Genomic DNA, 26,445 nt, shown 5'->3' on the forward strand with positions numbered 1-26,445 from the left:
ACAAACGCACAAAGGAATTCTATACAGCCTGTGGCACTGCCAGCGGCGAAAACTTTCAGGGCCTTAACCAGTTGAAGTAAGAAATGGTAATTGTCATTGAAGCTGTTGAACGGTTACACATTCGTACAAAGATGCCACCATTGAAACAAAAGTTTTTTCCCCGCATACGTAATAGTGAATTGTGACTCAGGCCCAGCAGTAGTAAGAGCTTAGGACATCGTTGAAGTCGGCAGGAACCAAAGGATACGGACCCCAAAGGCTATAAACCTTCCCAGAACACGCCTCATCCCTAGCGAAACACCATGCCAATTAGGACATCTGTCAACAAGAAACTACCAGACGAATAGAAACGTACCTATAGAAGAAACATTGATGGTTCTGTGTGTCAATCGAGCTAACAACGTCATTCCAGTCTGCCGGTACTGCAGCTAAGAGCAAGCAGAGGAGGTCAGTATCAGCGATAAAACCGACAACATGCAATGATACAGGCGCGGAGAACGATAGGAAATCGAATAAAGTACTGACTGCAAACATAGGAGCTGAAGAAGAACTGCTGGCAATTTGAAAAGTTGGAGTCCTTGCAGAGCTTGATATTGCCATCGCGAGCGCGAAGCTCTCCATCTCGAGGCGACATTATGGGACTGGCAAGAGCCAACGTCGCAAATCCTGCAATTGAGATAATCTTAGCAGCGAACATGGCGTTGCAATTGGTCATGGCAATGGGTCGTTTTTCAAGGAACTGCTGGTGACATCGTGTTCGAAAGCGCTGCAATTGTGTCTGCCGAAGCTGACTTTATAATAACAGGTGGACTGATAACTGGCTGAAATACTATTTCCAGTAATCTTTCCCCGTACGCAAATACGTCTCATTTCTGAGTTGTGATTTGCTATAGTTGACTGGGGAGGATAACCTCGTGTATGTAGGTATAGGCGGAGAAAGTTACTCAAAATGAAGGATAACTTCTTTCGGAAGTTCTGCGAAACATGGGACTAGCTGAAGTCCATGACCTAAGCGGGAAGGATTTCCCAAGAAGGATAGCTAAGGTCACATCGCGTGTAAATGAGGCTGTGTGGCAGGATCAAGACTCCCTGTGTTAAGGGCATATGTCCCACATATATGTCCCGCTCCACAGAGCCGACACGGAGTAAAAGCCCACATACCCTAGCTTGCGCGTGACAAAAGAGTCCGCACTTTATAGTCTAGTACAATAAACTCATCAACACTCAGGACTTACTACGCCGTGAGCTGAGGTAATTGGAGGTATTGTCACCGAAACTGATGGCTGTATGAATGTGGGGATTCTTGTCACCCGCCTGGCTTAGGTAGCCTCCTTTCCACATCTCTAGGGGTTAACATCACAGACAATCATCCAACAATGCAATCACATCTAGGTCTTGTTTTTCTCGCATAATCCCTACCCAAGTGATCATACCGAATTTCTTTGGGGCTACTATTTTATAAGTAGTTGTATCCACCCCAGTTCCAGTAGAGAATGAGAACCACTATGAGGGTGGAAACATGATGTATTAGTGCATTGAATCATATCGAGTTGCTTCATATGACATTCGATTCTCAACCTAGAGACTTAGGTACTGAAGACTCGTCGAAAGCCGTATTAAGCACACCGTAAAAACAACCATCAAAGGCAAAATCATGCCTTTCCCGTTAACCATTAGAGCCGCTGGACTGATTGTCATTTGTAGTTGAGTTTGAATGTCTAGAATATCGTGTGCTCTCATATGAAGAAAACTTCCGTAAGCATTCCCATCAAGCAAGCCGAGCCACTGCAGATGTATGAGCCCATGGTCATTCCGATCAGCTTCTTTACGTAGCATCTAGCCCCTTGTAACATGTTTTCCAGCCTCCGCTATCTACCTGGGCTACCACAGCGGCCAGAACAAGCTAATCGTCTCTGTCGAGGAGTCGACAGGGGTTAAGGGTTGATGTGTCTTCGCAAATTGTCGTGGCAACTGCCATTTATGGTCGTAAAAATACATATTGAGGGAATTCAGGCCAATTTCTGATGAGAAATTTCTTTAGACAGCTTTAGAGAGTGCCTGCCCTATCGATTCTGGCTGGGCCATAAGGGCTTTCGTCAATGGCCGTTAATCCGAGCTATGATGTCTGTTTTTCTCGTTAAATCAGGGGCTGAGATTCACCATACATCTATTTTCTAAACAATCTAAGTATGCAAATTGTACTAAGAAGCTATGTCAACATGGAAAATTCCATCATCAAAACAGGAGATGCCTGGAGGTGAATCAGCAGCACTTAGATATCAGCTCAGCTTTAGAGAAAAAGACGTCACGATGGCTGTAGACATCCGGTTCCGCCGTGCCACACCTTGGCCGCGTGTTCACGTACGTACTTCGCTCTAGCGACCGTAGTCTCAAGCGTCCCTCGATCTGCTAATTCACAGAGAGATTACAAACCGGTTTGATCAGAGCTGATGCTGTCCGCACTGTGCTCAGTCACCACAAGAGGTGGGTGGATCTGAAACCGGCTTGTGGGCATTGGCAGTATTTGCATAAGTTGCCATGTTTCTGACCAGTTCCCGTTCATGAAGAGGAAATCCCACTAAAGGTAAACAGAACAAACAAGCAAATATCACAGCACTCTATAGTATCTCGAGAACTCATTCAAGTCAAAGATTTCCCTTTCCTACTGCAACATTATAAAAATCTACTTGGTATTTATCAAATTTGCCTATACGAAAGCTTATTAGAAACTTGTAACCTAATTAGAGACGGGTTCTAAATATATTTTCTATTAGATTAAGTCTAGGCTGAGATTGATAGGGCTTCATAAACCTTCATTAATAATTCTGAGACAGCGGCAGACGCAACACACCAGTCATACATACCATAAGATCAGAGTAGCTAGTCACTCTGAGAGATAAGTAAATAATACTCGAGCAATTTCTATTAGCTTAAACTTACCCCTTAGAAAGACTTAGGAAGATAGATAGTTTGTTAGATGAGCCTCTCAGACTCCGTTGGCGCAGGCGTGTGAAGGAGGAGCCCCATTGCTGTAAAGCTAAATAGATTATGCCTTAGACCATGGAAACTTACTCTTATAACTATATCTTCCACACAAAACTATATAGGTGATAGTCTTAAATCTTTGGAAGAGTCTTTATCAACAGTTTTCGTTTTCTTTCACCATTCTCTTAACAACCCCGACACCGTAAACAGTAGGTTCAACACCAAAACACTCCAATCCGCCTGCTAACAATAGTAGGCAAACCTCGACTTGTCTTAACTCTATACTATAACAAGATGAAGCTCTACATTGCGGCTGCATTGACACTTCAAACTATTAGCGTTGCTGCTCAGACAAACGCAATTTGTCAGGGTTTCGACGGCGCCACACCAGGAGACGCCCAATGGGCGGCTCTTAATAGGAAGGCTGACTTACATTTGGGTCCAAAAGGACTCTGGAACGGACGTATCGTAACCTGCAGGGACTACGGAGGGCGTGCCCGAACCGTCTTTGCCTTTTGTCGCTCGGATTCATATAGAGAATATACGACAAAGTTGGAGAGGGGTTTTGTAGCTTGTGGGTCGCCAGGTTGGAAAGGCTGTTTTGTCTGTTAGTTATGACTCATCGCAGAGAACGCAAGGAAATGCAGATAAGTTAGAATAATAAGTAAGGAGAATAATCCTTTATATTGATTAGGTCTTTAAACTGTGGGTAAATTGTTTGCTTGCCTTCAAGAGATAAGCCCACTATGTTAGTATAGTCTAAGCCAATTTTTAAAATATAGCCAAATCTAGCACAATCCATTAGGAGATTTAGTAAGTAAGCAACATAAGTTTTATTAATGTATAATGTGAAGTAACTGTTAATTATGTTCATGAGTAATCCTATCTTAAATCTATATTTTACTAATCTCAAAGCCTACGAACCGTGTTAAATAATGTAAAAGTTTTATTTAAGTACTATGAAGATGATTGTATTTAAACTTAAGATGCTAGGAACAAATACCGTCTTAGACATTGATTTAGTAAGCTAAACTACCTTACTATTTAAAGATATGTCAAATTCATCTTTGAATCCGACAAGCTTAATATTCAGAATAGAGAGCGCTCGCTCAGCGATTTCAGCAGTTCATATGGATTGTGTTAGGCGATCTTAGTTACAAGGTGCATCACTTATACACCACACATGTTCTCCAAGATAATTAAGGTATATGTGCTAGTAGTTGGGTCGTATCTATCATTGGGAATCTTGTCCGGAGACGTACAGCCGGGCGAAGCTGCGTGAGCAAATAACCATGTAAAGCCTGTAATTGTTTCCTGGCGCAAATGCGGCATCGAACATATCCGTAGGCCTCAGAAAGTTGAGAACGAAATTGTGATAACAAGTATAATGATTGAAGCGACAGTTATCATAATTATAGCAAAACTCGCACAGGCTGTAGAAGTCAGCGAACCCGGAACCACTGACGCAAGAATCTGACGTTAAAAGAGAAACAAAAGGTACTGTAGACGTAGGCTGGAGACTGTTGCAAACATCCTTTGGGCAATATCCGTGGTTTCACGCATACGAATATAAGTCACTGAACGTAGACTCACAGCTAACACCGGCGTAGCCCTTGATACCGGGCGTATTAGTGAGGGTAGGCTGTTTGCTCATTTTTGTATAAACACGGGTGGTTCTTGGACAGTATTCCAGAACACCTATGTACGTGCAAAGTACCTCAAGTAGGGAATCCCCCTATCATTGATGCAAATCAGTTCTTTGATGGGCGATAGCGTGACAGCTGACGCCGAGGCGGACTAGGCGCTCACGATGAATCCGTCTTGCCGGGCGGAAACCTCAGCAACCACTCTCCCGTCAGGCCAAATCTTTACCTGTATTGACCCAGTGTGTCTACTGATGAGGGGGATTTCCTGTAAATGGCCGCCTCCATCCTCCGGTCTCAACCTATGATACCAGGTGATGAAATATCGCCAATAATCAAATAAAGCGCATATGGTTAAGACCTAACGCAAGCAAAGCTAAGCTATACCTCCGTAGATAGCATGTCGACTCTGTTGTAGCCAGGAGGATAAAATTACTGTTTGCGCAAACGGCACCAAAGATAGAGACGGGCAGACCTGGACAACGCAAGCTAGTCTCTAGCACCAAAACACTAATTTCCTATAAGCATTGCTTAGGTGTGAAATGACAGTCATCGGTGTGTTCTATTCTCGCGAAGGGTGGTAGCGCAGGCCGCTGCCTCTAGCGCACGCGAGGCATAGATGTCGATGCGTTTTCCTTGAACGACTCGGTTTATACGTGGCAGGGGACCAAGGTCGCCAAGAGCGTATGGACCAAGTTTAACAACTCAACTTTAACAGCATCAAGTGCGATGGCAAGAGCATCGACGGTACCAACAACTCTTCATGTTACTAACTGGAACTGGGACATGATATGTTGATAGGCCGAGTCTCAAGACACACCCTGGTGCTTGTACTAGCTAGTGTAATCGCGACGGGAATTACAGCTTAGAAAAGGTTTACAACACAAATACGTATATACTGTAACTCTCAAACACCTAAAAGAAACTTATATAACAAATATAGCCCTTGAGGAGTTTCCACTTGAGCTTCGAAACGAATAGCGGCATTGATAATCAACTTACAATCAGGCCAGTCGCTATTATTGAATACAATGGGGCCTAAAGAAAGCCTAACCTTTGTTATCCATAACATAATCATATACTACCTTGTCCTGCCATAGCACTTCCGTTGTATTAGTCCCATTTATGACCTGCTTGTTTTCTTTATAGTAGCTGATTATGCTGTGCTCCCCCTCTTCCTCCTCCCCTTGGAGGAGAAGGCAGTAAGAAGCGTCCTTCGGGCCTAAGAAGTACTCCTAGATGCTCCCTTACCTGCGCCCCATTTCCTCCCTGTATCTGCCCCGGCCAGTGACAACTTCAACATCCACCTGTTCTCGCCTGAGTAGGCAAATATTGTTGTTGTTTTGAGTAGACCTCATCAGTCTTATAGACAGACAGGCGGTCAGGTACCTTGCAGATACAGGCACCAATGAGTCAGTGTACATGATAATCATACGTAGCTTGGGTTGAGCGGTATCCACAGTGCTGTTACTGTCCCCGTGGGGAAGTACCCTGCTCAACTTCGGGCTTACAGAGCCCCCCATTCCCATGATCTCCAGGACCGTTTAATTACTGCTGCCAATCTGCAACATCAATAGCAATGTAGATCATGAATTATAGCTGGCACAATAAACCCTGATATTGTCTGCACCTATTGTGCACCATTCCATCTTAGTTGTTGGGATAAACGCTAGTGCTCACACTTCGACAATGGTGTTGCCCTTGTAGTTTGTTAATATTGACGTGCTCGCGACGATAATAACCATAACAGCATCCCGGTCTACTCCGGTGGAGATAGATCCAGACCTGACGATTTGAGATTGCTTAGAACTGGCTGTGCGACTCTCTGCCGATGACCAGCAGCTTGAACCGGTTTACACTCGTCACAGCAATACCTCCGTGGCAGCCGAGACCTATAACAGATTTTGACTCAAGCCCACGGCCTCCTCTGTCAGTCTCAAACGCCTGGAGAGGGATCCTGGCGTCTCCCTCCAGCGACTTGGTGATCTGTGAACGTGACTCATGAGATCCAAATAGCCCCACACCTACTTCCAAGGTACTACCGGCCCGCTTTGGGCAACATCGTCTGAGCCGCCGCTCGGGATACAGTCCGCACAGTCCAACACTTCTCCGACTGGCTTATTGAGTTTCCCCTGTTGTGCCAGGATCAGGATCACAGGAATGCGAGAGAGTAAAGCCCTACGTAAATGTCGCCTAGTACGCAGAAGTCAAGGAGAATTAAATAAAGATGAGAAAGAAGTCGCCAGCGATGCGTCGGTGGTGCAGGGATACTAGCCGTGTCATTTTCCTTACGCAAGGGCGCCGGTCAACGCAGCGCGGGGGTTTGCAGCTTGATTGACGTCTGTCTAGGTAGTTGTAATCATCGCGAAACTTTGCCTGGCATGCCGCACTGCGTTAGAATTTACACAAGGAGGAGGGAGAGACTTAGCAGAGAGAGATTGCGCATCGCCGAGCTATTTATCTACAGCCTAGACGGAATCTTCCATAGCCTCTGGGGGCTGTGTTTTTTCTGCGGCTTCTCTCAAGGGTCCCGTCAGAGACGCTGAATCCCCGCGGCGTTAATGTGGCCGATAACGTAATCTTACAGATTGCGCATCTGTCCAACTAAGACGCTGGGCTTTGAACCGTGTTCCTAACCTAGGACAAAAGAAGGCGAGGCTTCTGTCTTACGGACTCGGTTCCAAGTCTTAAGCCTGGAGACAAGGGTTGCTCTAGAATTGGATTAAGCAGCTGACGATGAGAAGCGGTTTGTGAGATGTGTCTATAATGCAAAAGGCATATTAAATATCCACGTAGTATGTCGTGGCACGGTTCAGTCAACAAAAGAGACAGGTCAATTAGTTGGGTATTCCATACGTGAACAATGTTGCCGCCAAACTGTCAATTAATCGCAAGTCTAGGGGTTTGAAGCAAACTTTCGAACCGCCGCTTGCTAAGTTCCTTGGAGGCACAGTGATCTTCCAGGAGAATAACACAGGCAACGCGAAAATGAAATAGGCGAGAAAGAAGCCTATGAAAGAAAATAGAGAAGGATATAGTGGAGCTTTTTCTGGTGCGCTGATAAGGCTCACTCTAAATTGTTTATTCTCTAGACGTCTTTCGCTAATGAGACCGCCATATGCATAGCCAGCCACCTCCAAATACTATCCGACAAGACCAAACCCTAGATACAGCCGGCGAGACCTTGGTCACCTCCACAACACGTTTTCATAGGGTAAGATTGAGGAAGCACTCCAGCCAGATTGTTGGCATAGCACTGTTCGCTTTAGTTATACTTGCACATCACGATTCCGCAGAGAAACTTACGTAAATCAGTCTATCATTGAGTCTCATAGCGGTGTAGCCTAGTTTTGAACAGCAGCTTTTTGTTGTAGCCTCATTGTGACATCTGCAATGATAGGCAGCATCGGCGCTAAAACAAAATTAATACAGGGTTGTCTAAGGCAGCTTGTCAAATTTACCCAATGCTGAGGGTAGCAATAATAGCTAGTAGGCTTGGAATATGCATGTTTGCTAGCGTAAGGATGCTAGTTTATCAGCTGAAGAACAAAAGTAAGATCACTCGAATGGAGATTTGGTGAAGACATAGAACGAGTGTGATTCCGGAGAAGATTTACACGGCATTTATAATCTTCAACTGATGTCGAATCCCTCATAGTGCTGTCATTGTGCTCATTCGGAAAGAATAGTTACCGTAATCAATTAAGCTCCAGAGTGTCCCTTGGCACTCCATCTATTGATTACATCTTCCAACTTGGATATTCTCGCTAGGTTACAGACTTCTGTAACCCCGAGTCAGGAACACTGCTGCTGTTAGAGCAACCGTATCCTCGAGATTGATTGGCTGATAAAAGAGTGTGCGCTGTTTTGATTCGTCAAGCGATTTTCACAGTTAGACGAGTTGCATTAACAGCAGCGCTGCAGAGTAGCGCTTCAAAAAATTACACTTTTGCTAAGCCCTTGGGTCCATACACTGGGCCCACATGTAAAATTATAACCCAACAGCTGCTTTTTCTAACTGGGGCCGCTGTGTTTTTCCACACCTTCTAGAAATGGTAATAAAATCCACCTCTTAGTCATAAGCTCCACTATGTCCCTAATATGCCAATTTGTACATTAGTGTACGGATAAGAATTAGACTCCTACACCCTAAGAGTGCTTGAGTTACTTTACCTTAATATATGGGCTCTTTTAAGTCTTTCTATAATGATGCCTAGAATACCTTCCCTGGCTAAGCCAGAAAAATACGTGGTGGTATCCAAGATTGACGCAGAGCAGATAACGAAGCCGAAATCGGATCCGAAATCGAAACCGAAAGGAGAGGCAAAGTCCATAAAAAAAAAGACAAAAATAAAGGCAGGGCTAAACAAACTTTTCGCTAGACAATTTTCAATATTAAGACCTGTTTCTAGCGAGCAGGCAAAGGCAAAAACACATACACTAAGAAATATCTAGCCTGACCAGCTGACACTCTCCAAACACCCGCATTAGAAGTATCTATTTGCTAGCGTGTAGCCGAAGACCCACGGAAAACCCGATATCCTTGGCTCTCGTCCCGTCCCAACTATTAAACGTTCGTAAGTTCGGATGCTTCGGGCGCTCCGGACGCTCCGAAATTCACTTCTCTGTCTACATCGTGTTTGAGACCAGATTGTTAGGGCCATGCACCACTCTTGATACTCTAGAAATTAGCATAACAGGGATCTCGCTGGTTCTGTAACCAGTAATGATAAGACCTGATGGTGCTAAATAGTGGCATAATAGGTATCGTTAGTGGAGCTCTAAGGAATAGACGTAGTGTTAGGCGATGCAGTCGTCTTAGACTTCTTAACCGATGACTGGGGTCATGGGGACAACCAGGTTCGGCGCCTATTTGGTAATATCGCAGAGAAAAGGTAAATATAAAAGTACCCATATTAACTCTTTTCCTTATTGCATTACTGGAAAATACATGTTAACTTCTTTTTTGACATTTGCCTTCATTCTTCATGTAGGCTTTAGGCAACCGGCCGCCTAAACCGCATCTTCATGTGGTTTAACCTCCAAATCGTTCATCATCGTAAGTTTATTACTGGGCTACAGTCTCTGGCAGAAGACTGTGCGTTGTATGGTGCTCCATGTCCCCCGGTATCATCCAGAGCTCTCATATCCATGAGGCAAACGAGCTCGGTCAGGTCGGACCTAATATTCTGAGACTTCAACAACTATAACGATCTTACAAGTGTGGGTGCTGTTCAAACCACATTCATAGACCTCCCTTGTTCTCGTATTTTGAGAAAATTGCTAGCCATGCGATCCCAATCTTGAAAACTCTCTCAAGAGTCTCCTCTTTAAGGAACTAGAAGGGCTAGCTTTAATAAATAAAAAGTTTTCAGGAAGATCTAACAAACAAAGGGAAATCAGAGCCAGTGTACCCGGAACGGAACCACCGCTTCATCACAGCGCACAAGCTTCATTCAACTGGCGGTGTGCTGAGAGTGAATATCGCCATAGTCGATCCCCCTCTCCTCCCTTGCCATGCCGCCTAAGATGTGGTGAAACGCAGCATATGCTGCTAGGTCACGTTGTATAGTCTGTGACGTCTGCATCTGTGTATGAGTAAAGATAGGCAGCTATGAGTATTTCGGCCTAGCTGTCTTGCATTTTATGCATGATTAACTGGATTCTTAGCCATAAAATCGCTACACTTGGTCTTTGGCAACGACGACAATGCTCGCAACATCATTCGAAGTGTGACATCGATGGCTGGGTTCTCGAACGTTGAGGAAGCGAGTGGAGTTGACATTCGGTCATCTCTTCTGCGCATAGAATTCAACAGAGTCCAGGCTCTCTGATCCACGCTAAGGTTGGATGTGCAAGAGGAGGTGGCGCTTACTTCGGGGGGAATGTAGAGTTATGATGGTGAAGGAGGTTGGGGCGGAGTCTTTGCGGGGATGACAATAGTTTTCAGGTGCCAACGTGTCAGTAGCTCACTTTAATCCGTCACAAACACGAGCGCGAACATGACTAGCTTCACAAAGTGCACATCGAACTTCAAAAAAAAAAAAAAAAAAAAGTGGTCTTTCATATTTGCCATGGAGCAGGTCCTTGGCGACCCGTCGAACCCTGCAATGCAACATCTCTTTTGCCGTCTGCCACGAGAGCGATAGTAGGTCCACCCTTTGCTCTGGATGCCACGCCATCTTGACTTCTCCGTTGCATTTTCATCAACGGCGCCTTGGACCTTGACCCAAAAAGCCCTGCCTCTCAAGATGCCGATTTGTTCTGTTTCCTCTGACAACAAACAGCGTACCGACACCACCCTTAAGACGGCGGCCCCTGAGTGACATTGACACCAACATGAACTCTAATCCACATTATGTTCCGACACATTACCAAAGACCTCTTTGAAAGAAAGCGTCTGGAAACGTCCACTACCCCGTCTTGACCAGGACTCTGTGCCGAAGCCATATGCTTGCCGCTGAGGAAGATACTATCGTTACTTTGCTGTCTGAAAGCTGCTAAGGCAGAGCCAGGGTTCGTTGCCATCATAATTCTGTAACCGAAACTGAACTGTCCTCTCCCCTCCCTGGAGTAGATGCTTACGCGTTGATTGACAACAGATACCGCACGCTTCGCTCCGAAAACCATAATACCCATCTTCTCAGTTTGCTGGCCGCGATCACTGATGCTATAACCAAAACCCGACACGAACAATCTAACGCCACCCACCTTACCTATGTAAAACCCTTCCAGATCTGCTCAGGACGCAAGAAGTATCTGAAGTTGGCCTGTTGGGCAAAGGCAAGCCACGCATGCACTCCACATCATCCATCTGGTCCGTTTGCCCACCCATCTAGGTGCCTACGATCAATATATACCAGCTATTTTGGTTTCTCTGGCAAGCTTCAATAGCATTCAAGTAGGCCTACACCTGCTGCATCGGCAGTTATATTCAAGGTACGCAAGTCTCTCATCTTCTCTCGACCGTCTCTTATCAAGGATAGAAGATCACACGGCTTGTGAGTTCACATGTTGGTTAGTGACTGCGACAATAAATTCGACCAACTCAATTATCTTGTCTACATTCTAGAAACTTCCTTAACAAAGTTGCTCGCCCTCAAGACTGTCCTTGCCGACCGCAGGCTTGTAGATCGTCACAGCTGCCGTACCCTACGCATCGCTCGCGTGATTTGAGCAGCGCCTTGTACAGCTGCTATTACCGCCTATTCAGAAGTTGATTTCTGTATAGAATGAAGTTTATGTCGAAGTCGACGGTAATCGGAAGCACAGGCGGTAATTCGCGTAGTCTATCGTCTACTTCAGAGGGTAACTTGTATTGTTCGCTTTTTTGTTTCATTCTAGAAATTTTTGAGGGCAACTTCTTCCTCTCAATAGTCAGTGGAGTTGCGTCACGATACCTTGCCAGGATGTTACGCTGTCTTTACATGTGATTGATTCAATAAAATACCCTGGTACTGCCAGGCAGTTGCCTTCTTTTGGTATTGAACCGTTGAAACTCTTCTTTCAGGGCCAAAACACCAGCTTGAATGGTAGTCATATAATTTTACTACAATCCTTTCAAAGAAATGCGTAACATTTTTAAGCTCTATACCTGGTAAAGGCCGTTATATCACAACAGGATGGCAGGTGTTTTCAAAACTCATTAATCTCTAGAGTATCGGAATCATAGCAGAGTTAGGTAAGGAGTGTTTATTGAATATATAGTTGTCCGCGAGGGCGTTTATCGGTTCAAAAGTCATGACTCCCTTCGGGGCGTAGGGAATGGTCAAATGTTCATCCGTCTTTATTGTGCAGGGATTGATTTCTTCTTCAGATCGTAAACCGAAATCCTGGGATGTTCTCAATAGCGATTCCTTCCTTGTCAGCTTTAATGTTTTCCTTTGTAAAGTAGCAGGCCAGCATGCATGTTACCGCGATATTCAAACCCATGCAGCCGAAGCTCGCGTACATTCCTGGCCGATAGCCCGGATAGTCTTCCTGCCGGAAAACAAGTGACCCGATAATGCCGCCAATACCGCCAAACACTGTTTGAACAGCTACTGCAAATTGCCGCTTCTCGGGCTGGCCAATGTTATTCGATAAAAAGGCCAAAGCCGATGGTATCGCGCAGTTATTGCCAGTGACCGCAAGGAACAGCCCTACCAGACGTGCTCCGGTAGTGTTGCCCCACCCAACGAGCGCAAGACCAATTATCACGAGTGAAGAAAATCCGATGATAAAGGGACTGCGTCTCTTGAATTTATCGGCAAGGATGCCTGAGCCAACTGATACAAACGCAGAGAATATGTACGGCGGTGTAGTTAGTAGCTGGCTAAGCGCAGTGTTGAATCCCAACGAGGACAATATTGACGGGGTGAAGAATGCAAACGAGTAGGATCCAGCAGTGGGTAACATCAGCAAAAAAGCCATGGCGTAAACTTTCCAGTCCGTGACTGCGGCGATGAACCCCCCGTAAGTAGTTTCTAATCCAGAAGTCGCAGAGTCGTCAACACAGTCTTGGGTTAGGCGCGTCCGAACAAGTTCCTGTTCCTCCGAGGAAAGCCACGATGACTTCTCTGGAAAGTTGGCCACGAAATAAAAAATAGGCAAGGCGAGGGCAGCCGTGATAGCTCCGGGAATAATAAAAATCCACCGCCAACCCCGGAGTCCGCCTTGGCCTTCCATCAAACTTAGGGCGTATGAAAAGATCCCGGTGAAGCCAGCGATTACGGATCCGGAAACAAACCAGATGGATAGCCTCGATTGAACTTCATAGCGCTTGTACCAACACGATATGACGAAGATGCATGCAGGCTTATGCACGAATTAGTAACTTACCATGAGGCAAACGGCGGTTGGATACTTTACATTGAAACCACCTTCAAATATTCCTAGCAAGACGCGAAGGGCAACTAGTTGACCATACGTCTGCACAAAGCCGAAACACATAGCAACTACACCCCAGGCAAAGATCATGCCACTCAGGTAGAACCTTGTGCCAAGTTTTCTGATGATCGCATTGGATGGGAGCTCAACCAAGATGTAGGGGATGAAGAAGACCATCAGGGCCACGGAATAGCCGTTATTCGTGGCGATTCCTAGGTCCTGCTCCAGACCAGAGATTTTAGCTGCTGCGATTTTTGTACGGTCTATCAAGGAAAGCCCGTACGTGAGGCACAACCATGGTAAGACGCGTGCGTCGATCTTCCGGATAAGCCTTTTCTCATCCACGCTTGTCGAACTCTCAATTGCATGTTTGATATGGGCTGAACTCGGTCCTGTCGGAGAAATTGAGCTTTCGTCAATTTTGACATCTTGGCTGTTACGCATGATGATAATAGAAAAGTCAACAAAAATAACCAAAAAGCTTGATCTTATATGAGCTGTAGTTGAAAGCAGATATCATAGCTTCTTCCGAGGACGGCAGATAGTCTTAGTGTCGATTTTAATGGGAGCTAATCTGGGGAAATCCGGGGAATCTGGGGAAATATTGGGGTCAACTTCAGTTTTATGGCTCGGCAGTCGGTTGTAAACTGTCCTTACTCATGTCGCAAGCTAGTGGCTCTGCCGGTATTCGCTCGGTTCGGCATCAGATGTTGTGTCAAAAGACTTCGGCAAAATAGAGTAGAACAGTCGAGGCCAATGCCATGCATACAACCTTTCTGCACTCGTCATGTGGGTAAAGCCACAGCTGGTAGGTATGATTATATTAGCATAACGAATTTTTGAATAGAAGAGGGGTAAACGGAGGCTAAAAGCCAATATTACCCAATATCTCGGCCCCGAGGGTTAGCATTAGATACAAGAATACCTTAAGAGGTTTTGAACATCCTTCTGCTGATGAGTTAAGAAACTTGTAGGGAACATGTTGATGATGGATAGGTCTTAGAATAGATCCGAAAACTGAGTATTGACATCTCGGCTACAAAAGCTGAGCTTGCCAGTATTTGAATATCTTGAACAGTGATCCTCATAGTTGGATTTGCTCTGTAGTGTCCTCACAAATGAAAATGCAGGATACCTCGAGAAACTGTGTATTCTTCTACTGTCGAGACTTTCAAATACCTTTCAGTCTTATTGCACAACTGATAACTTGAAAAAGCAAGTTTTTTGTGTTTTATTGCATTGTAATTCGACACCCCTTACACATGATACATCAATTACCGTCTTAAACCAATACATTCTAGTTACCGTGGATTTATTTCTAATATTGAACACCTATAGACTCATTGCTTCAAAGTTCATCAGGGTGATCCAAGTACCAGGTCGAGTCCTCACCACTGTTCTCCTTCGTAGAGAAACCATTTCCCAGATATTGGAATCTATTTTTCGGTTTCAGATACGTGTATTCCCAGTCTTCGCCCCGGAAGGTTTCGAGCATGTGAAAAAAGTGGATTCGGCTGCCTGGGTGAAGAGCAATAACAGGCCCATCAAGAGTTCCATTTTTGAACCAAGAGATGCAGTTTCCGCTCCACGCTGTTCGCGACATAAATGATTGCATGTGCTCAAACAACTCATCAACCGCACTGTGGCTTGGAACGACGGCCTTGATCTTTTCCATCTGGCACTTTTTGATGATTCGTGTTAAGTACTTAGCAATGTGCTCTGTGATAGTAAACACACTCCCATGTCCGATCGGAGCGCTGGGGCCAAGGAAAGCTGATTTCCAGTAGTTAGTCGCGCTTCAGCCATTTGGAGCAGCGTATATGGAGATTGGTTGCTGACTTACTGAAATAGTTTGGAAAGTCGGGAACTGCACAAGACATGTATGACTTCGGCAAATTGTGAGTCCATATGTCCTGTAGGTTTCCGTTGCGGCCAATGATTGGAAATCGTGGACAGAACGACACATCAAAGCCAGTGGCACACACTATGGCGTCCACTTTGATGGTTTCCCCCATTGTTGGCAGAAGACCTTCAGCCGTAATTTCCTTTATGGGGTCTGTTACGACTCTCACATTAGGCTTCTGGAGTGAGTCGAGATAACTAATTGCAGGTGTGAGACGTCGGCAGCCCAGGGGAAATTTCGGAATTATTGCATCGCAAAGGTGTTTGTCTCCATTCAGAGCCTCGCGCATGTATTCCTTAGCTTTTTCCTGTAGGATTGCAGCAAATTCAGTATCCTTGAGTGTCTGTTTTTTTGTTGAGGTAGGATTAGATTTTCATCCTCTGATGCATTTCTCCACGCTGGTTGTGGATTCATGAGTAATGACGAGAACTCACCAAGGGAAAGTTTCCGTTAACGACTTCTTCAACTGCCTTTACAAACTTCCTATAAAAAGCCGGATCTGTCTTGAACCTCTGGACTTGCGCTGGAGTAAAGTCTTGATCTTCATCTATTTCCACCTCCTCTATGATGTTGTCACCCGATCCCTGCACCAGCAATTGCAGGCGGGAGGGTACAACCCACGTTGGGTCACGTACAAAATGTACTATATGCTGAGCTTCTATATCATGTAAAAAAATTTGGTTAACGCTAAACTGTTATTATTCTCGGAGGAGAGACGAAATAACCTTTCTGAAGTTCAGGCAAGATCTGGACACCTGAAGAACCGTTTCCGATTAATGCTAATGTTTTGCCCTTGTAATTGAACGTTTCAGGCCAATTTGCGCTGTGAATGAGTTCACCCTTAAAGCTATGTAATCCGGGTATGGTAGGCCATTTCCAGTTGCTAGCCAATCTTGAATCAGCATGGAGAGTCAATGTATAAAATGGGTAGGGAAGACAGAAAGCGTTACTGACTTTAGAATGCCACAGCTATCAAGGAGAAAGTGCGCATAATCATCAAATACGTCCCCTGATTTTAGGTTCCGTACCTTGACGTTCCATTGCCCTTTGTGTTCGTCCCATTCTGCGCGTTCAATCTGATGCTCAGTCTTGATAACACGATTCATGTTCTCTTCTTCGGCCACTTTAAGCAAGTAAGCCTGAATTTCGGAAGCGGAAGAGAAGAAACCCTTCCATTCGTGATTGGGTCGCCAAGAAAATTGATAGTTATGCGAAGGGACGTCACATTTGCAACCTGGGTATCGATTCTCATACCAGGTCCCGCCGAGCACCGGGTTCTTCTCATAAACTACATGTTCGTAGTCCTTTAGATGCAATCTAAGTGTGCGGATCATGTTCATGCTGCTCATGCCAGCCCCAATCCCCAAGATTCTGAGACGTCGTGTGGTGCCGAGCGGCTCTTCAGAAATTTGATAAGGCGCTGCATTTGTGGAGTCCGAGTTTGGGATTATTGTAGCACCCAAGTGCTCTGCAACTTGATTAAGTCTGGAACGAGCCATGATAGTTTGTGGAAAGGAGATTTGTGTATGTGTAGAAACTGCAACCAGTGTGCTTGAACTTACCTTGAGTGCTTATCGTCTGCTGACGAGAGTATGAAGATCCTTATATGTGATGCTGGTCTTCTTCTACAGTTGCGAACTGATGTGTAGTCATTGAACCCAGTAGGCCGGTGTTCTAAATTTCCCCGTTCGTCAGTGCCATGTGAAATCCTCTAGACGGATTTCGGCAGGTTGTAGCAACCCGATCACCTATGCTGGCAGTCGGCAGTCGGCATTCGGTTTGGATTTGAGTGTTTACCGAGTTCTTTACCGTACTTGAGGTTGTCCGTCGTTGCATTATAAACTCAATGCACATCAAATACGCAGGGACACGATTTAGTGAGATTAGCTTACTTCCGAAAATCCATTATTGCATGTTTCTGCTTCAAAAATTGATTATCAAACCACATTTCCCCACTTCAAGCCCGCTGCATCTTGTAATTACCTCTAACCATGTCTCAACCATCGGAGAAGTTCATTTTAGGCGCCCAAATGTCGCAGCAATTTCTCGGTGAAAAACTGTTCGAAGAGATTCGGCAGCACTCGGTAAGATTCACCGCAGAAGTATCACGTTCTTTTCATTGATCAAGTGGTATCTTCTTTGTTTACGCAGCGAGACGATCTGCCCAGTAATGTCGGCTCCACCTATATCGCCGAAGTTTGCTTCTCGAGCTATGCGCGTCCCGAGTTGACGTTCAGAGACCGCTCTCTGATGAACATTGGGATACTGATTGCTCTTAATCGGCCACCAGAGCTGCGCATCCATATACGGGCCGCGCTACACAATGGGATTTCCAGAGAGCAAATAACAGAAGCTTGCCGGCATGCCATGATCTACTGCGGAGTACCAGCCGGAAGGGACGCGCTAGGGATTGCGAGTGACATATTCAACCAGATGGACAAGGCAGAGAAGATGACTGAGAGTGCAAAGTTGTCGTAAAAACGCAGCTGAATTACTAGCTGTACAAATCCTAATACTTAGGTTATAAATTCATTGCAAGATGCGCGAGAGACGGTTGTATCTACTTTGATTCATCTCTAAATAGCGGAGCGGCCCTGAGATCTATCTTAGAGTCCTTACTTTTGTGTCCAGAGTGTCACTAGCTAACTGCAGGAGTTGTTAATCAAGAGGCTCCTTTATGACTTTTGCATAAGGTATTATGCAGTCGCGTTGTAATCATGAATTGTAGGACATAGTTTCCAAAATGGCATTGTCAATGTTTGCTCATGAAACAAGGCCAGCCTTCCCTTCATTATGCGCAAAACTAATATGCTGTCCTACTCAAAAACTGTACAATTTTGTTTCCCTTCGCTCCGTCTTAATCATTTTGGATACCCTTATGTCCCCAAATTTAGATCCAGCTTGTGTAAAAAGGGGTGATATCATGTTCGGAAGCTGACGGCAAAGTACTATAGATAATTGCCAAAGAGAATCCGCAGAATGTCTGCACCGGGTGTTGTATCTACCTATTATATGGGGTATCCTTATTCGTATTCCACATGGGACCATGTCGGCACATTAGGCTTGACCTGGTTCGAGTTCCAAGTTCAGGCGGTGGGCACAAGTGTGATACGTCAAATTCAGTGGATTTCGGCACACGGCTTAAAACACAGGAACAGTTCAATGCCGAGACCCGAGCGAAACGAGCTTCTCTCCAAGACTGTCTGGTCTCCATCTTCATAAGCAACAACTAGCTGGCGAATCTGATATTTAGTAGTGGCCGTAAATTGGGTGCTTTGTATTACATATTCCGCCAAGCCACGTCTGTTGTGGTGCGGACTACTTGTGACAGCACAACAACCGGAGCTTTATTATCTAGTCGCTGATGACAGAAACTGGCGCATATCTTCATTTTCATGACATAACCTTTCGCCCTCGAAGAAAATCTTGTCATCCACGGAGCCAACACATTAAATGAAAAGTGCCTAGGGACCGGTGTGACAGCGGTACGCCAAGTTTCTCCCGTCACTTTATGAACTCAGAAGATCCGTGCTGGGCGAGAGCCAACCAGGCCCATGCCTAGATTTGATTGAAGCAGCTATTGATGCGGCTACTTATTCTCAAATTTGTTGAAGCGGGTAAAAACAACAGAAACCAAAAAAAGAACCCCCACCCCTGTCCCAGCCGCTACTGTTCGTATGGGTCGCAGTCGATCTGACTTGAATCTGGCATGCTGTCGAAAGCGGACAAATCCATCCCCAAGGTATCCATTAATGGAAAGACAAATTCGGACGACATATCTGCGAAATCGTCGTCCATGCATATGAATTCCCCGGGCCCCAACTGGTTGTTGGAATTGTTCTTCTGACACTTGAGCAGCTCCATGCCGCTGCAAAAGCTTGCAGGGAACGGGAGCAGCTCGTAGACCCGATCAAGAGCGTCCCGCGATGGCTCCTCCATTGTGTCTCCATTGCCGCACCAAGGGCCCTGCTCAGACTCTTTCTCGTTGTTGACTAGACGCTGTAGACGCTGGATTTTATTTAATACGAGATCTGATCCGCCATACCTGTCACGTAAGCGGGTCAATATGGAACAGATTATCGCGATTTCTGCGACACGTTGCGATTCTAATTCGCGATTTTGAGGACGGTAGTAGATCAGGGGAACAGCGGCTATCATGCACATCATGCCATGTATGGGGAGCAGATATGCCGTGTGCTCCCTGCACTCAATCTCCTCATACAGACGGACCATGCACGAGGAGGTAGCGAGGGAAGGGATTGATATCCGCCTCTGGCTCGTAACCGGGTTCAACATCTGAAGCAAAACAACGAGCGAAAAATACATGATCATGAGCTCTAGTGCTGGACGGTAAAATGGCTGCCGAGATCCAGTGGGATCATACAGCTGGAGTTCTTTGGGTAAGGTCTGTACCCAGCCGGCGAGGGCTTCTGAGATGACCGAAATGTCCTCGGCTGGTGCAACTGCCTGTCTCATATGCAGCTGCGCGAGATTTCTCGTGATGCTCTCGAGCCTTTGCATGTAAACGAAGACGGTAGCCTGCAAATTCGGCATTTCGAAATCATTGAGGTTTATTGGCTGGACATTGCACTCACTGAGCGGAAGGGCGGAGGGACGTCCCCAGCAGACAGTGCTCATGTTATCCGCTTGCTGTTGCAATTCTCTCAGTAACATGCGAAACCGTAAGATGGGTGTGGGGTTTACGAACAATAAGATACCAGAATATGCGGCGGCGACAGCCGATCGTTGCGGCGGGGTCGGTGCACGTCGTCGCATCCTTGTGCACACCCATCTGTATCATCGTGCGGATGGCGACGCCGAGCCAGTGCCACGGCCCGTCGAGCGAAACCTGGTCGGTCCGGAGAACGCTGTAGAAGGGTAAAATGCAGAGTGCTTTCAGCAGGGCCAGTTTGTTGGACTCAACGTTGAGGAATATCAGCGTCTTGACCTTTTCGTATAGGGAGATGGTCAGATTGACGCTCTCGCCGTCGTGCCTCATCAGACTCCCTGCAAGGCAAACCGTCTGCTGCAGTAGTAGTGAAGGCTCAGGCCCGGCCAGGTCGGCAGCGTCGATCACGGGGCAAAAGTGGTAGAAGTGTTCGAAGAAGGCATCTACAAGAGCCAGGCGCAGGGCCGGCCGGGGGAGCACATCGGCCTGCGTGACTTTGAGCACGGCCTCGCGGACGGTGGGCCGGGGGTGGAGCAGCTCCTCGCGGCCGATGTTTTCGCGATTGGTGTCGTACGACATGACGACGCTGCGTGAAATAAAAGCATCGGGCCGTGGGGACAGCTCGTCCAGCTTGTACGGTGCATTGTTTTGCACGTTGTCGTTGTCAGCCCGCTTGACCAGAGTTGGCGCGATGGCTACAAAAGACGGCTCCGGCACCCGGGGGGACTGCAGGCCCTGCGGCTTCCGGCGCTTCCGCAGCCGGTCTCGAGGTCTTCTCCCCTTGCGGCTTCAGTACATGTACGAAAGTGAATGGAAAATCTCTCGAGCAGCACAAAGGAACAATCAGAACTAACATGCAGGTTTGGCTTGAGCGACGACAGTTCTTGCAGCCACTGTCTAGACTTTCTTGCAGGTTACATTTTACCTTCCGCCCGTGATTAGCCGATGTCATCCTCCGGACAGTCTCGGGGGGAATTGAAGAATCAGGCTAACCTTTCGTTCGTGGCACGCAACGCACACAAGATTGGAACGCGGTTGGATCGGCCGCTCCATATAAGCTGGCAGCATAGGTAGATTTGCGGGGAATAGAGGTAGATACCGGGCTCTACGCAGTCGTCTGTAGTCCTGGAGACTTAATAGAGGCAGTAAAAAGCCAGCGGGGACCCGGAGCGAATTGATATCCCGAGCCGAGGCTCTGACGACGACGACGCCACAGAGCTTGTAAAGAGTCTCGGGAACTAGCACGCCGTTGAGGGGAAAAGGGCAGCAAAGGAACCGATTGTCACCGGGAAATTTGTTCATCAGTTTACTGTGTCTGTGCTGCATTGAGTAAAAGCGCTTTTTGGTCTCCCAAGCCACGGTGCCTCGCTGGGAAAAGTGGGGCGCTGCGAATGTTCATTGCGGCCTTCAGTAGTTGTGGAATCATCGACGACATTTGACACTCAAAAGCCGAATTTTAATATTAGATGTGCTTTACACTTCGTGCCGAAGGGTTAGAGAGAGCCTAATTGGGTATTCTTGCAAACCAAAGTTCGATAATCATCCGCCTTGTGATCGTTAATAGAACATTTCTGCAATTTATGGGTCTGACCATGACTACCCAGTACCCGCATCATTTGTTCAAACGCAGCGATACTAGCTCTGTGAAAGTCAAATGACATGGTGGTCACATTTCAAAATCAGAGAACACATTCTTCTAAGCGGAAGTTCATGATTGAAAGTGTTCAAACGGTAAAAATGTAGGATAAAAAGAAAAGTAGTAGTTTCTGTACTGTTCAGTTAAGTATTTGTTTTCAACACCTCAGTTGGATGTCTCCAAACCCAACGGAACAGGAAACCAAAAGAAACTACAGGAGTTGTCGCAGAACGCCCCTTGCACTTTAAAAAAGTGGCTGTGACATGGAATTTTCATGTACCACAAACAGATATACCAGAGAGAAAGGGAAAATGCCAGAAAATAGGGTCTCATTATCCAGAAGTCATCTAGGGGAATTTTTCACGACATTCGAACCAGGTTCAGTACCCCCGCTCTCGTGCCGAGGCTCAAGGGGTAGGTTCAATAGCAATGTTTAGCTAGAATCACCGAGACTTTAGGCGAATCGACCACGAATTTTATTTACACCTAGTTGCCATTCGCCTCCATGCTGATCATTCATGGTTAGCCCCAATGTTCCCAAATGCGCTGTCAGCGAGAAACTGCTTTGAGCAGCTCGGACGCGAATTCCTATAAGAGTCACCACCCTGCCGACTACCGACTACCGAAGTGCCGACTACCGAATCCCGACCACAATGAGCATCAACCCCAATCATTATTTTTTTGTGAAATTGAAGAGGTCCACAAGACTACCAGCAGGACTATCGCTACTAATATTGACGAGAGAAACCCCTATGGATTGTACGAACATGATTAGCAATGTCCCCCTTGCTGAGATTAGAAATTGGGGATCAACTCACAGACAATACAAATGAATGACTGAATGATGGGACAATCTTGATACTGATGTATGCATTTAAATGCGGAAAAGAACAGAATTACTCACAAAATAAAAAAGAAGTTTTAAGAATGTACCTCCTACGACAGACATTTTTGGTATTACGAACAGCATCGCCGTATGAAAAAGTGTAGACGTTGTCAATTTGCTATGGAAACAAGCAGCGCATGCATCAGCGTCCTTCGCTTGAATGAACAATCCCAGTGGCAACCATAGCTGTCCATAGGTTTCTCTCCGTGCCTGTCCTTAGAATACGATCCCCAGATTCAAGTGATCCATTGATTGATTGACTTGATCCTATATCACATCATTTCACATTCTTACGGCCCTGGTCGATACAAAGTTCGCTCCTTTAACATCTTCTCTGTGTTTGGGTCGTGACTTGGCAGAACAACGAGATCCACTGTCCTGGCAAACTCCTTGATCTTCTTGATGCTCTGCAAAGCCGTTTTCGGATCGCCCGTGATACCGTCCGGCTCCTCGGCATTCAAGGTGTCAATAGAGTACGTCGCGTCGCCGGTGAGAAAGTAAGTTGTAGGCCCCTTGTGCGGGTCACGTCCGTATACGACCAGAGAGACATGACCTGGCACATGGCCAGGTGTGTCGATCGCAAACACGGTGCGGTCTGACGTGATGGCGTAGGACGCCTCCCACGGGCCAATGGCGTGGGCGGCGGGTTGCAGGATATCCGGCTTGAAGTCCTTGGGCCAGTGCTGCGGTGCGCATCCGCTGGCCGTGGCGAACAGCGGCCGGTTGCCAAAAGCTTTCCAGTGGCTGTCGCTCACGTACACCGGCACGTCGGGATTCTGATCCCTCAGCTCCTTGAGGCCGCCGGCGTGGTCGCCGTGCAGATGGCTCAGCACAATGGCCTGGATGTTGCACGGGTCGATGCCCCGCGCCCAGAGCTGAGCAGTGATGGACTCCTCTGGTCGTATCTCGACCTTGGAGACTCTCTTAGTTGGTGCCCAGAATGGGTGGTACGATGGATCGTTGAAGTGCGTCGACTCCCCAGTGTCAAACAAGATGGGTCCTTGGGGATGCGAGATAACGAACACGCCGATTGGCAGTTTTTCAGACCACTCATTGTCCCTAAAGGATCGCAGCTGCCGCAGAAAAGCCCAGGAATCCCCTACCGGCTGGGACATCATCTGCTTCGGGATCTGCACCGTCCCAGTCGAAATGAATATGATTGCTGGTTCTTCGGCCATATTGTTTGCTCGGCAACACTTCTTTTGACGGTAACGTGGGCCCAAGTTGGTTAACGAAGGATGACACAGGTCTTTTTTCTTTTGAACTCATGTGTCGAATACATATGCTTATTTGTGTGTATCTACTTTTCTCAACTTGAATGTCCTTCTTTAATGTCGAGTGGACAAAGCGCTCGGCTCTTGGCAATGGCGGTTCGGCATTAGTGACTCAAGTTTGCAGCGCGTTTGGCTCTGTGGGTCGATTGGGAACTTCCTGTTAGGTTCGAGTGCCGTCTAAGTGCCGAGGGCACACTCCCCCATGGAGTGATTAATAAATACCAAAAATAGAAGTGGCTGTAGTACGCTGCCATTCAAAGGCTGAGGAGGGCGCGCCCGTCAATGGGAGTCAGGATGCAGCTCGACTGGAACATGAGATGAAGGAATATGTGAACGACCTGGCTGCGCAAGGCGATGGCCCCTCCGAGCGGTCTAAGAGCAGAGCACCATAAACTGCTGGCAATTTCGGGAACTACATCATGTCGGAGCCCGACCTCGACACTCATGTCAACAGCGATTTTAACACTAATATCCTCATCGTCACTATTGTTGAGCCTTTCGTGCCGGTCCTTGTCCTGGCCCCTTCTCGTTGTTATCGATGATGGTCACTATGGGGGAAACTAATGACAACGAGCGGACGAAACGAAAGAAACAAGAGAAAAGAATGTAGAAAATATTTCAGGCCTGACACACGCGTGAAAACTAAGATGCGACAATCGAAATGGAATGGTAAATGAAAACCTTGGTCTGAAGGTTGTGGTTCAAAAAGATTTGCACTTTGGCGACTCTAAGCCCAAATAAGGGAGGGATTGGGCTTGGCTGAGCATGTGCACGTCGAACAATAACTCCAAGTCTGGCTTCACTCCATACACGATTGGTCGAATGGGTCATGAGCACATGGAACTGATTCTAGGGTGGCCAAAATTTCCCTAGCTCCGTTATAGTTACTGTATACTTAGTTGTGTAGCAACTAAGTCTCGTAAGTGACATTGGAATAACTGACTGATACTGATGAGACAGCCTGTCCTGGCGAGATCCTGCCAGCCAACTAGATAAGGTTCGTTTCTAAGCTTTAAGATTATGAACAACCAGCGCATTTTGCAGGCTATCAAATCCATTCCTACTATTTTCGTGACAATACCCAAGTGCTTACCCAAGAACATCAATCTCTTTTTTTATTAACTTTCTACTGGGGAGTGATCTGGTAAGATGTGTGATATAGAGCGATTCTTCAACGCCAGAAGAATCTTACTTGAAAATCATGCACGCTTTGTACATGTCTAACAGGTTCATGTGTATCTTCAAAGCGCGTTTATGAGTTCCCCATAGGCTGACGAAGGTAGGCTCTCAAAGGAGGAAGCTTCAGCCACCGGTGAAACAGCTTCTGTGGGGTGACTGTTCTTGATATGCCTCAACAAGTTATCGCTACGATTGCCCTTAAACACAGCTGAGCAGATGGTACACGTAAGAATCAACTTTTCGTGGACTGATCTCTGATGTCGCTCAAGATCTCTGCGTGTGCTGAAACGACGATTGCAGCCCGCCGAGGTGCAGCAGTGAGGCCGTAGGTGACAGCGCAAATGGTCCCTTTTGACAGTTAATCTCCGCGTATCGACAATCTGCTGGCATAACTAACCTCAAGCTATCAACGTCACCGGAGAAACTCCCGCAGACAGGGCATGTGTGAGACTCCAAAGTCAGCAAGCAACTGGCTCTAAGTGCCTTGGACTTTGCTGCTATTCGAGAAATTCTAGAACGGCCTCTGCTCCCTGGCTTGCGCTCAGTTGACTTTTGGTTATGTTGAGGAGGATAGATGATGCCACCAGACTCCCCCGTGGTACCTGCGATGGAACCAGAGGGTAAACTTTTGCCGCCGAAAAACTCTGGAAAGGGTTCAAGGGTAGCAGAATTCAAATCAGCCCACCATGAATGTGTGGGATGCAGAACTGACTGGTTTTCAGTACCTAAAAGGCGGTCTTCTACACAGTCATTGAACGGGTAAAGCAAGCTGATAGTAAGCTGATCTCGCCAAGTGTCGATATAGATTGTGAGATTTGCTGGAAGCACTCATCGTTGACACTATCATGCACATCTAGGGCAGTCGCTTTTTCAAACGTTTCATGAGACACTGTGTCAGTGTCTTGGGAATATTGAGCACCATTCAATGAGCTGTTACGATTGTTAGGCACCTAGAACAGAGTTAGATTATTGGAAAGCACGGGCTTGTCATCATCACCAACCGCGTCGACAGCGCGGGAAAGAGAGTTGGAATCTCTGATCGAACTTCCAATTGCATGGAAGTCTCCCGGAAGCAGATACCCGAAGCTGTGATGCCCTGGAGGTTCTAGGGATGCTCTCAACGCCACAGGATCATGATGTCCAATGACCTGGCGGCAGTGATCGAAACCTAACTGCCATTGTGTAGCGCAATGACCAAGACCGACGGGATTATCTACGGATACAGCACTAGGGTTATTAAAGTTCTTGATCAAACTCGAGCGTTTTCTCTCATGTCGCGGATCGTATGATAGATGGAAATCTTCGGACACTGGTTGGGAATGGAAAGATTGCTCCCGAGTCGTATCGAAGTCTCTGGCAATGCAAATGACAAATTAAAACCGATCCATGATTTTCGATGTCC

The 26,445-nt window shown here is 46.5% G+C and overlaps 5 protein-coding genes across 5 annotated transcripts; 2 read left to right on the forward strand and 3 right to left on the reverse strand.

The window, feature by feature from the left end:
* Window positions 1-3,279: 3,279 nt before the first annotated feature.
* On the forward strand, window positions 3,280-3,597 carry CTRU02_210371 (uncharacterized protein; the record flags this gene model as incomplete). The annotated part of the gene is made up of 1 exon (XM_036733522.1): window positions 3,280-3,597. The coding sequence occupies one exon, from the start codon at window positions 3,280-3,282 to the stop codon at window positions 3,595-3,597; it is 318 nt and encodes a 105-aa protein (XP_036574730.1).
* An 11,247-nt stretch (window positions 3,598-14,844) lies between these two features.
* Window positions 14,845-16,898, reverse strand: CTRU02_210372 (monooxygenase; the record flags this gene model as incomplete). Its single annotated transcript, XM_036733520.1, has 5 exons — window positions 14,845-15,269; window positions 15,340-15,745; window positions 15,834-16,057; window positions 16,125-16,282; window positions 16,354-16,898. 5 exons carry the CDS (start codon window positions 16,896-16,898, stop codon window positions 14,845-14,847), a joined length of 1,758 nt encoding a protein of 585 aa, XP_036574728.1.
* A 492-nt stretch (window positions 16,899-17,390) lies between these two features.
* Window positions 17,391-17,877, forward strand: CTRU02_210373 (carboxymuconolactone decarboxylase; the record flags this gene model as incomplete). Its single annotated transcript, XM_036733519.1, has 2 exons — window positions 17,391-17,483; window positions 17,551-17,877. 2 exons carry the CDS (start codon window positions 17,391-17,393, stop codon window positions 17,875-17,877), a joined length of 420 nt encoding a protein of 139 aa, XP_036574727.1.
* Window positions 17,878-19,065: 1,188 nt separating this feature from the next.
* Window positions 19,066-21,020, reverse strand: CTRU02_210374 (uncharacterized protein; the record flags this gene model as incomplete). The annotated part of the gene is made up of 3 exons (XM_070205435.1): window positions 19,066-20,049; window positions 20,108-20,855; window positions 20,923-21,020. The coding sequence occupies 3 exons, from the start codon at window positions 21,018-21,020 to the stop codon at window positions 19,066-19,068; spliced, it is 1,830 nt and encodes a 609-aa protein (XP_070061083.1).
* Window positions 21,021-22,880: 1,860 nt separating this feature from the next.
* Window positions 22,881-23,768, reverse strand: CTRU02_210375 (metallo-beta-lactamase superfamily protein; the record flags this gene model as incomplete). Its single annotated transcript, XM_036733517.1, has 1 exon — window positions 22,881-23,768. The coding sequence occupies one exon, from the start codon at window positions 23,766-23,768 to the stop codon at window positions 22,881-22,883; it is 888 nt and encodes a 295-aa protein (XP_036574725.1).
* Between the last annotated feature and the right edge of the window lie 2,677 nt (window positions 23,769-26,445).

The sequence above is a fragment of the Colletotrichum truncatum genome (genome assembly GCF_014235925.2).
Source record: "Colletotrichum truncatum strain CMES1059 chromosome Unknown Contig_0006, whole genome shotgun sequence".
In the NCBI taxonomy this organism is placed as follows: domain Eukaryota; kingdom Fungi; phylum Ascomycota; class Sordariomycetes; order Glomerellales; family Glomerellaceae; genus Colletotrichum; species Colletotrichum truncatum.